Below are 12296 nucleotides of genomic sequence, written 5' to 3' on the forward strand. Positions count from 1 at the left end.
ACAGACCTCAACATCCAGGTCGCTGCAACCAAGATCAAGGTTATATGTTCTCCATATCTTTTTGACTTTATGGAAGATTTTAATTAACTTGGCACAAATTATCGCCATCGTGAGACTATGTGCTTATGATATACATGACACAACATCAAGGTCATGGTTGGTTAAAGGTCAAGAAGTACACATTCATGTTTCTTGCGAAGCCCCGGAGTATACTTTCTTTACACAGTGTAAATATAGGAAAAACATGAAAATATTCTTCTCCATAACTGCAGGACCTAGTATATAATACTATTAAATTTGCTTAAATCACGATCTTGTGGTCAAATTCATTTATGCCAGGGGTCACTTCAATTTACATAAAGGAAAAGCTAAAAAAAATTACTTCTCCCAAACTGATGCCTATAGCTAATTATTTCTGTTGTAGCCTTGTATAGACCAGTACAAAATTTATTCAAATGAAAATTTAAACCACCCCTAGGGTCCAACTTATTTCATATGAGACACATAGGAAAACTTTGTTTTAAAATCATATTTTTTTCCAAAAAACCAAATGCCCAGATCTTAGATTTTGGGTTAAAAGCATTGTCAAAAAAACCTTAATTTATTTTTCAAATCTTGACAATCTGGTCAAAGTTGACCTAACCCCAGGAGTCATAATACTTTGTGTTATAAAGAAAATGCGTTGAAAACTTTCTTCTCCATAAATAATATGCTTTGATATTTAAGTGTGAAGCATTCATTCTATGACCATATCAATTTATGTCACGATACAAAACATATAATAGAAATAATACACAAATTCTAAGCTTGGTAAAGTCATGATCCGTTTGATTATTATAAATTACCTTTCCCAAGGGTCAATTGATTTACATAGTCAAATTTATATATGAAATCCTTTATAGAATCATCCCTTTAACGCCATTGTTTAGAGCATGTGAAACAATTTCTAGAAGACTTTTACCATTGTTTCTTCCAAATCATGAAAGGGGCGGGTCTTGGGTTATACGCCCAATTTTCAACACTTCTTTGTTGAATATCTTGAAGGTTGGTTGAACTATCTGACTTTCATGGATAAATAACCAGAAGAGTAATGGACAATTTCTACTAAGCTACTGTACTAACTTTTTTGACAGACAAATGACCGTAAAACTCAATGTCCGAGATCAATTGTTGTCTGTGGAACAATAGACGCCTAGACTTCACATCCGACACTCTCCGTAAAGTGCTAAGTTTGCAGGCATCAAATAATGACCATGAGTCTGGATTAAATTGTTTGTTTGTTTGTTTGTTTCATTTCACGCCTTTTCCCAACAGTATTTCAGTCATATAGGCGAGTAGTTTCCTAACCATCGTTCCTGGAGAGTTACACCAGTACTAGACTACCTTCCTCCGCGCTAAACTACCGAAGCATCTCCCGGGGATCGAACCCACGCCAGAGAGGTAACTGGATTAGAAGTCATCGACTCTAACCCCTCGACCACGGAGGCGGTTTAGAAGAACCGGTTGAACCAGGTGATGCTCCCCGACTAGGTTTTGGACTGACGCCCGGCGACTATATGCTCCCCCATATTTTTTCCGGGAGCATAAAAATGGCCCTGCCTAAGGGTTAGGGTTAGGGTTTTCCTCTTTGTTATAAGGTGACCTAGAATTTAAGACCTCGTGACTTACTTTCTTGTTTTTGAAGCTAAAGAAATTTGTATTACAGACACTAGAACTCCGCTTGTCGGATGTGTCGCCTTGTGAACAATGTAATTAAGAGAAATGGCCAGAATAAAAATGAAATATGAAAAATAACAAAGGGCAATAACTAAAAAAATAATAAGTGCAGAGCAGCAGTTTCTATGCACTGTACTTCTTATCAATAAGATCTATCATTCTATGATGTTTCAAGTCCATAGCTTTCATACTTGAGGAGAAATGACCAGGACAAAAATATAGTAAGAAAATCAACAAAGGGCAATTACTCAAAAAATAAGAAATGCAGAGTATCAGTTCTTATGCACTGCACTTTTTCTTAATGAGATCTATCATCCTATGAAGTTTCAAGTCCATAACTTTTATACTTTCGGAGAAATGGCCTGGACAAAAATTAAGTATGAAAATTAAAAAAGGGCCATAACTCAAAAATTAAGGAATGCAGAGTACCGATTCTTGTGCACTGCACTTCTTCTTAATAAGATCTATCATCCTATGAAGTTTCAAGTCCATAGCTTTTCTACTTAAGGAGAAATGACCCGGACAAAATTAAAGTATGAAAATAAACAAAGGGCAATAACTCAAAAAATAAGAAATGCAGAGTACCTGTTCTTGTGCACTGCACTTCTTCTTAATTAGACCTATCATCCTATGAAAATTCAAGTCCATGGCTTTTATACATTAGGAGAAATGGCCCGGACAAAATTAAAGTATGAAAATTAACAAAGGGCAATAACTCAAAAATTAGGAAGTGCAGAGTACCGGTTTTTGTGCACTGCACTTCTTCTTAATGAGATCTATCATCCTATGAAGTTTCAAGTCCATAGCTTTTTTAGTTAAAGAGAAATGGCCCGGACAAAATTAAAGTATGAAAATTAACAAAGGGCAATAACTCAAAAAATAAGAACTGCAGAGTTCCGATCCTTGTGCACTGCACTTCAGGTTATTGAAAGAAGCATGCATACCAAGTTTGAAGTCAATCAGACTTATAGTGACTGAGTTATGCTCCGGACAAGCTTTAGGGGACGCCGACAACGACGCCGACAACGACACAGACGCCGCCGACGCCGCCGACAAAAGTAACCCCTATATGTCACCTTTTCAAGGCGACACAACAATATGATATGCCAGCTGACCTTAATTTGTTCTAGTGATCTTTTTGTATTTTGATTGTAAAATTCCAGATGCAGAATTATACACTGAGATCAGTTGACCTAGAATTTTATCTTATGCAAGTTAGAATTTCATAATACAAGCTGTAACCAAAAAGTTTGAACTCAACAATAAATTTGATTGTCATTAAAATTTGATATTGTTTGACCTAGAATTTGAACCAGTGACCTATTTATTTCTCGTTTTAGCTGCAAAGTCTTAAATGTTTACCATATGTACAGTTTCAAACATTTGATAATGTTTATATACATTTCTACCTTAAGACTGCCTTTTACTTATTATTATCACCATTAATTATCCTTTCCAAACATAACAAAACATGATAAACAAGATCGACAAGGAAAGGCGGCGTTCAATAAACGCAGCCCCCACCCGACATTCACATTTGACATGACCTTTTTCTATGTATAGCAGTTTGAAAAAAGCAAATGCATGATGCAAATTCTTGAAATAAATTTATTCATCTAATTTCAAAATATCTGTGTTGATAATTTGCTAGAATTAAATGTGACTTCTTTTAATGTTACATTTTTTTTTCAATTTGTTACCATGGCATTGTGCACAGGTTATTTATCTATAAGTTTGTGGCATTCTTAACAACATGCTTAAAATGCTAAAAGTTGAAAGTGTCATACTTTTCAGGTGTGTCTTTCATTTTACTTCTCCGTTGCCATGGCAACAGAACATGTTGAATATTGACAAACAAAATATCAGTCTAAGTTTTCTTAATTATTTATAACTTTAGGTACATGCCAAAGTGCAATACATGTTGACTATTCATAGTTTTAATTATCATAACAAACCAGTTAACAAAATACTGAGACTTAGTTTTCGTTACCCCACCCACTTTAAGAATATCAGAATCCACATTCTTTTACAATAAAGATAAAAAATAAGGGTGATATTAGTATGATCTTGTTCAAGTCTTTGTAGTATATGGTAAAAATATTCATTTACACCGCTATGCCTTAGCTGGTAGGAAAAAATGTCAGCCCCATATCAATTTTTGATGATTTTTTCATGCATTTTTTAGCAAATTTATCTATGAAATTCAGAGAATATGAAAAAATAATGGAAATGCCTCCATTTTCATATTGTTCCAATAGGATGTGAAGTTTTAACATCACCTGTACCAAAATAAATACAAAAAGAACTAATTTTATCATATAAATTGCGTATTAGCCGTTTTTCAATAATTTGGCGGCCATCTTGGCGGCCATCTTGGATTTCTCAAAACGTACCATGATTTGACATGTCTACCCAAAATTTTTGTAAACTTCAAACATTTAGCTTTACATTGGTATAACATTTATCCATGGACCATTTTTGCACACAAAACGTCCTCAGGGACTGTACTAGAGTGTAAAAGGTTAAATTACTGTATTACATACATTTAAAGGCAATATTGAGAAATATTGATAATATGAAATGAGTATTTTGATGTTCCGTATTTTCACCGTAAAATGTTTTTCACTGCAGTGAAAATATTTTTGGTATTCTTCATAAAATAAAATCAAAAGAGAGAAAAGGTATATCATACAAAGAAAATTCAAGTTTTTTCTTTATATTTTCCTTACTGGATTTATTTTCATATTTTGATGTGAAAAATATCATGTTTCACTCGTAGCTTCCAGCACACGTGAATTATTTAGTTCCATACCACTAGATCACAATAAATCCTGTATTTGTAGAAGAAAAAGCCTTGAATATATTCTGTTTATTACCTGCTTTTCAGAGGGCAGTGAAATAATATTTTGATAATTTCACGGTGAAATTATAAAATATAATTTTCACAGTAGCCGGACTATATCTGAATGCGGATCTTTAAAAAGTGAAATACACGCTATCGTGAGATAAATGTGCTTTATTACGAAATGCACCGGGCATCTGTACATATAATTTAAAAATGTAACGTTATCTGTTTTCAACAAGAACTTAGTGACGTCATGATTTGACGAATATATAAATTACTGATTATTCTATCTTTTCAGTCAAGTTGGGTACTTAAAACCACAACACAAGGGGTAACAGCCGCAACTCCAGAGGGAACAGCCACAACTCCAGGAGTAACAACAACTACAACACCTGAGGTAAAAACAACTACAACACCCGAGGTAACAACTACAACACCCGAGGTAACAACTACAACACCCGAGGTAACAACTACAACACCCGATGTTACAACTACAACACCCGAGGTTACAACTACAACACCCGAGGTAACAACAACAACACCCGAGGTAACAACAACAACACCCGAGGTTACAACTACAACACCCGAGGTAACAACTACAACACCCGAGGTAACAACAACAACACCCGAGGTAACAACAACAACACCTGAGGTAACAACTACAACACCCGAGGTAACAACTACAACACCCGAGGTAACAACAACTACAACACCCGAGGTAACAACTACAACACCCGAGGTAACAACTACAACATCTGAGGTAACAACAACTACAACACCCGAGGTAACAACTACAACACCTGAGGTAACAACTACAACACCTGAGGTAACAACTACAACACCCGAGGTAACAACAACTACAAACACCCGAGGTAACAACTACAACACCCGAGGTAACAACAACAACAACATCTGAGGTAAAACAACAACTACAACACCCGAGGTAACTACTACAAACACCCGAGGTAACAACTACAACACCTGAGGTAACAACAACTACAACACCCGAGGTAACAACTACAACACCCGAGGTAACAACAACAACATCACTACAACACCTGAGGTAACAACTACAACACCCGAGGTAACAACAACTACAACACCCGAGGTAACTACTACAACACCCGAGGTAACAACAACAACATCTGAGGTAACAACAACTACAACACCTGAGGTAACAACTACAACACCTGAGGTAACAACAACTACAACACCCGAGGTTACAACAACTACAACACCTGAGGTAACAACAACTACAACACCTGAGGTAACAACAACTACAACACCCGAGGTTACAACAACTACAACACCCGAGGTTACAACAACTACAACACCCGAGGTTACAACAACTACAACACCCGAGGTAACAACCACAACACCTGAGGAAACAACAACCACAACACATGAGGAGGTAACAACAACTACAACACCTGAGGTTACAACAACAGCACCTGCACCTCTTGTTAAGGCTACTACAACAACAGCTGCAGTTGTTACGTTATCAAAAGATGCTGTTACATCATCAGATATTCTAAAAAAGACGGACCTTGATAATCCTCTTCTTATGAAATGATCACAGAATTAAGGTTCTGATTACGTTTTATTTCTGCTGAAAGCGATTGTTCTAAATACATTAATTACTGATATTTACCTAAATTGCTCCTGATTTGTTTCCGTACTTATTTTCAGCGCGTCACATTTTTAGTGGTTACGTCACGTGTATAATGATTACGTCACATGTCTAAATATAGAACGTCAAATTGTGATTTTATTACATAATAACACACACTTTCGGTTCTTTTATGTTCAATGGGGAAAAATGCGGGCCTTGTTAGAATAGAGGATATTGAATGTGTGTATGTTCAATACTGAATTTATTGAACTGTTCGAATAAAATTATATTATGCGATCCTCTTTCGAGCATAATATTAATTTATTGAAGTAGTTCAATAAATTAAGTAGATTCTAATGAACCTACACGAATTTAATTTTTTATTTATCACATACCCAAAATAAGAAATGTTTACAGAAGAAACATGTGACGCGCCCATAGTGTAACGTTTTCATTAGCGCGCTTTAACGCTAGCAATGTGACGTCATATCAAAACATACGCACGGCCGTGCAATATCGTTTTTACGGAGTCGCAAAATCGGCATGGGTGTGTGAAAATATTTATTGTAAATATTTCTACATGTGTGTATATAACGTAATGATTGTAAAAATATTAATACTTAATTGTCGGAAGATTTTCATAGAATAATTGGGTCCATATATTTTCACAATAAAGATAAGCTCGTAAGTGAATTCAACATGTGTGACTTGTTACTTATGTGAAAGTTTATAATTTCGAAAAATATTTACTTTAAATCACATTCACTCGGAACAGTCTCGTCTATTATCTATAATAACCTCGGAAACAATTCGGATTGAAGGTAGTTCTACCACGTGGTTTCAGATGTAAACAGAAACAGAGATAATGTAAAACGAATGTATATATTTGACATCTAATGTCTGTTCCGTACTATTATACTTGAAAATATGTCTGACAACAATTTGTAATTTAAATATGCCCACTGATGTTCAATTTTAAACAATTCCGACCAAATGCCAACAGATTGGTTTTTGGTCTTTCAATCATTATAATAAATATATAAAAATGTTTTGTTTGCTTTTGTACTTATTAATTCACTTATTTTAGGTGGACTTTTACTACATATATTGAAAATAAACTTGTCAAAAACTCCCAGCATTAAATTACTATTTCTTTACATGTTTGGTTTTTTAGCGTAGGTTAGACCGAAATATCGCATCGGTTCTGTGTACTCATACTATTTTAATATAGAATATGATATATTTTAATTTCATAAATAAGTTTTATCCCTATGTTTTGATAATCACTACTGAACAGTTCATCCATTGTCTAAACATGAGTGACAAATGATTTTGTAAAACCATTTTCTATATTGCTTGATAGTGTTTTTATTACAAAATTTAGTATTTTACAGTATAATTTCTTATGGAAGTTTTTAAGACAAGGTCAGTAGAGGTTATCAAACTTTTAGAATGTAAAAAGTCTCTTATAATTTTGTAATTAAATGTCTCAAATAACTTTTTAATAATGACAATTTGCAATTATGTCATCCTATTGCAATTGATTTATATGATTTAAATGTTGAGAATGTGAATATACGTGGAGTTATCCCTCTTAGTATTAGCTATAACAAGTCTCTTGTAATTCTTTCGAGAATGGCTATATACAATTTTAATGTTTTAAATGTTTTATATGTATATATGTGTATAGATGAGACTATAATAAAGAATATATATATACTATTGTGTTCGAGGTCCTTATCCGAAAACTGACGGAAAGGGCCGAGTAGTTGCGATTGAATCACATTTTGAAATGGTATAAAGGGAGATAATTATTGATAAAACATCGCTATCATTCATTATATCTTATAAAGCAATAAAGTAATTAAATAATTAAAAATAATTAGTTTTTTTTGCTACAAGCCATGGTTCATGTTGCGTGACTTTTACTTCTAACAATTATCAAACGTGCAAAAGTTCAAACTTCATTACATTATTTATACAAATTCTACAGAATTTTGACTTGTATTATGTAAAATTTCAAATTTTAAAACTTTCATGTTATACTTATAGGTTAAAATGCATTTTTTATCTTGTTAATCATGAAAGTTCATTTCATTACATCTTTTGTTCTTGTATTTTGTCACACCTGATAGTTTGTAACGAATTACATTTTCTTGTATTTTGTATTTTGTAACACCTACCATTTCGTAACGAATTACATTTTCTTGTATTTTGTAACACTTGCAAGTTTGTACCAAAATATAATTTCTAATATTTTGTAACACGTGCTAGTATGTACCGAATTGCATTTTTCTTGTATTTTGTAACACCTGATGTTTCGATTCCCATTCCAATGAAATGTGATGATAACTTAATTGTCAATATTTAAAATAAAATCTTAAGAATTGTTCATGTTTATTATAATTGTGAAAGATATAATCGTTATATGTTTCAGTTGTATTTTGTAAGACGTGCTAGTTGGAAACGAATTACAATTTTTTTGTATTTTGTAAGATGTGCTAGTTGGTAACGAATTACATTTCTTTGTATTTTGTAAAACGTGCTAGTTGGTACCGAATTACATTTCTTTGTATTTTGTAAGACCTTCTAGTTGGTACCGAATTACATTTTTTTGTATTTTGTAAGACGTGCTAGTTGGTAACGAATGACATTTTCTTGTATTTTGTAAGACCTTCTAGTTGGTACCGAATTACATTTTCTTTATGTATTTTGTAAGATGCTAGTTGGTAACGAATTACATTTTCTAGTATTTATAAGACCTTTTAGTTGGTAACAAATTACATTTTCTTGTATTTTGTAAGACGTTCTAGTTGGTAACGAATTACATTTTTTTTGTATTTTTTAAGACGTGCTAGTTAGTACCGAATTACATTTTCTTGTATTTTGTAAGACCTTCTAGTTGGTAACGAATTACATTTTCTTGTATTTTGTAAGACCTTCTAGTTGGTAACGAATTACATTTTTTTTGTATTTTGTAAGACGTGCTAGTTGGTACCGAATTACATTTTCTTGTATTTTGTAAGACGTGCTAGTTGGTACCGAATTACATTTTCTTGTATTTTGTAAGACGTGCTAGTTGGTACCGAATTACATTTTCTTGTATTTTGTAAGACGTGCTAGTTGGTACCGAATTACATTTTCTTGTATTTTGTAAGACGTGCTAGTTGGTACAGAATTACATTTTCTTGTATTTTGTAAGACGTGCTAGTTGGTACCGCATTTTATTTTCTTGTATTTTGTAAGACGTGCTAGTTGGTACCGAATTACATTTTCTTGTATTATGTAACACCTACCAGTCCGTAACGAATTATATTTCTTGTATTTTGTAACACGTTCTTGTTTGTAATGAATTACATTTTTGATACAAATGATCGTTGTTTTGCTGAAAGAGATAACTTCCTTATGTGTTACATTTATTTTTTTCAGGAAAACATAAATTGCCCACATCAACACCTTTTATTTATTAATTTTTCAATTTTACAGACGCATATTATTAGTTGCGATGACATCTCACATTTACTTGTTTCATAAAAAAATAAGATTTTTTTTCTCGTAAATAAATAAATAAATAAATAAATAAATAAATAAATAAATAAATAAATAAATAAATAAATAAATAAATAAAATTATATAATGAAATAAATCTGATCGAGCAAAAAAAAAAAAAAAAAAAAAAAAAAAAAAAATACGTGACAAAAGTTAAATTTACGGAAGCGTATCAGGGCCTACAATTGGTGAGAATGATGTTTTGCGCTAAGTCAACTTATTTTTATTCGCACTGATAAGATGTTTTTGCATTTCTCAATAAAATTTACTGTCAAAGATGAGAAGCTTTTAGGCATTGCTGAATTTTTCTCGATATGCTTGAAGCTTTTGACAAAAATCCTGCCGAAACTTCTTGATTTCACGACTTTGTTGAAATATTTAGTAAGACGCAAAGACGTTACTCGCATTGACAAATAGCTCACGTAATTCAACAAAGCTTTTTTGCAATGATTAAAACTTCTACATTTTACGTATTAATCATAACGTCTTCATGGAATGTTTTATGTATTACGTATTAATCATAACGTCTTCATGAAATGTTTTTGGTCAAAACGAGAAGAAACAAGTTGACATGGCGTGAAACATTTAGATAAGTGGAGGCCCTGATAAGCTTCCGTAGTTTTTCGTTATACTTAATTTCACGCGGAACATCTCGCCGATTATTCTTGTTCATCTCGGATAAATATAACATTTTCCTCGTGAATTTTTATGTAAACAAAAGACAGAAGGCAGCCACTTGATAATGAGATTTGAACCCTTTATGAAAGTTTAAATTGTTTTGATTTTAAAGTCCAAATTTTTAAAAGCTTTTTCCCCGGGAGTTAAAAACAAACTAATTTTTTACATAAAATAATAAAAATTTTTCAACTTTTGTTATATTGTTACATTGGACTTGAATACAATCTGTAATTTTAAAACAAAGCAAGCCTACCGTCATATAACAAGTCATTTGACGCTTTCTTATCACCAATGACCTATGGATCCAATGACCTATGGGTCATCTTTTAAATCAATTATGAATTTATTACAATAAATAGAAATTAGTTGCATGAGAAACACAAATTCCCTCTTTAGTAATAGTTACTAGAGATCGGAAGCAAATTTGATTTAGTCGTTACATTATCTTTTTTTGTAGAGACATACACCAGTGTACACGAGTGATTTAGGTCGTTGACTTCAAATCACTTGTCCCTGTTGGTTTACTTTGCATTCTTTCAAGTGAGGAAGCTATCCAGCTAGCTTACGGAACGTCGGTAGTTCTACTCAGGTGCCCGTTCGTGCCTGAAATAATGCACGGAAGGGCACCTGAGGTCTTCCTCCACCAGTAAAGCTGGAACGTCGCGAAATGACATATACTGTGTCGATGTGACGTAAAACCCAAACAAACAAAACAAAACACTTGTTGTTGTTCATCATAAACACACATAGAAGCTTTTGTCGTTTTCTCATAAATATATTCATAGTTTTTCGTCCTTTCATCATGAACACATACATTTTTACCATAAACACATACGCTTGTTGTCCTTTTAACTTAAACAAGCATATTTTTTGTTGTGTCGTTTTAATAAGGAAGACATGCAATTGTTGTCGTTTTATCATAAACACATACATCATACTGTCGACTGATCATAAACACCTTCATTTTTGTCGCTTTATAATAAAAACACAAAAAAATTGTTATGTTGTTATATCATGAACACATACACCCGTTTTTGATATTTTTCATTGAACACATGTAATTATTGTCGTTTTATCATAAACACATCTATAGTTTTGTGTCGTTTTATTATGAACACATACAATTTTCATGTCGTTTTATCATAAACACATCTATAGTTTTGTGTCGTTTTGTTATGAACACATACAATTTTCATGTCGCTTTATCATAAACACATACATTTTTCTTGTCGCTTTATCACAATAACAAAAATAGTAGTTATGTTGTTGTATCATGAACACATCCGCTAGTTATTGTCGTTTTATCATGAACACATGCGAATATTGTCATTTTATCACAAATACGACGTACAGTACGTGAAGATCAATAAGTATATGACAAAACTTATTCAGATCTAAAGTTTAAAGATCCTGTTTGTTGTAATTGAGGTTGTTTACCATGGTGGTGGTGGTGGTAGTTTTCACTCCGGATCACGACATTAACCCACATTGAATTCACCAGAGCACAGTTCAACCACCGCATTTGTCCTGGGCCGGCTGTCAAGCAGTTTACCAGTTCTAGTTGCCTTCACTTTCGCAAGGAACTGAAACTTATGTACATGCCAGAGCAGAGGTACAGTGCCAATGACCGTAAAAAGGATTTCATGATCAATCACAACGAAAGTGACTTGCGCCGTCCGGGAATCGAACCCGGGTCGCCCGATTCACAGTATCTTTATACATAATGCTTTTTGGAACTTACAAAATTGATAAATACTAATTTGAGCATCATATTTATGATATAAAACCCTAAAAAAATTTGTGTTACAGGATCTTTAAAAAATACATAAGAATTTTTACATCTGCACTGTTGTAGATAATTGTTCCATAATTATGTTCTGTTTTGACACTGTGGAA

General features: G+C 33.0%; 1 protein-coding gene across 1 annotated transcript; it reads left to right on the forward strand.

Annotated features, from left to right (window-relative positions):
- Positions 1-1153: 1153 nt before the first annotated feature.
- On the forward strand, positions 1154-8562 carry LOC132735660 (mucin-2-like). Its single transcript, XM_060722636.1, has 3 exons — positions 1154-1279; positions 4860-5433; positions 5572-8562. The coding sequence occupies exons 1-3, from the start codon at positions 1154-1156 to the stop codon at positions 6132-6134; spliced, it is 1263 nt and encodes a 420-aa protein (XP_060578619.1). The 3' UTR covers positions 6135-8562.
- Positions 8563-12296: the final 3734 nt, after the last annotated feature.

Source organism: Ruditapes philippinarum, unplaced genomic scaffold, assembly GCF_026571515.1.
Source record: "Ruditapes philippinarum isolate M1 unplaced genomic scaffold, ASM2657151v2 ctg599_1_1_1_1, whole genome shotgun sequence".
Classification (NCBI taxonomy): domain Eukaryota; kingdom Metazoa; phylum Mollusca; class Bivalvia; order Venerida; family Veneridae; genus Ruditapes; species Ruditapes philippinarum.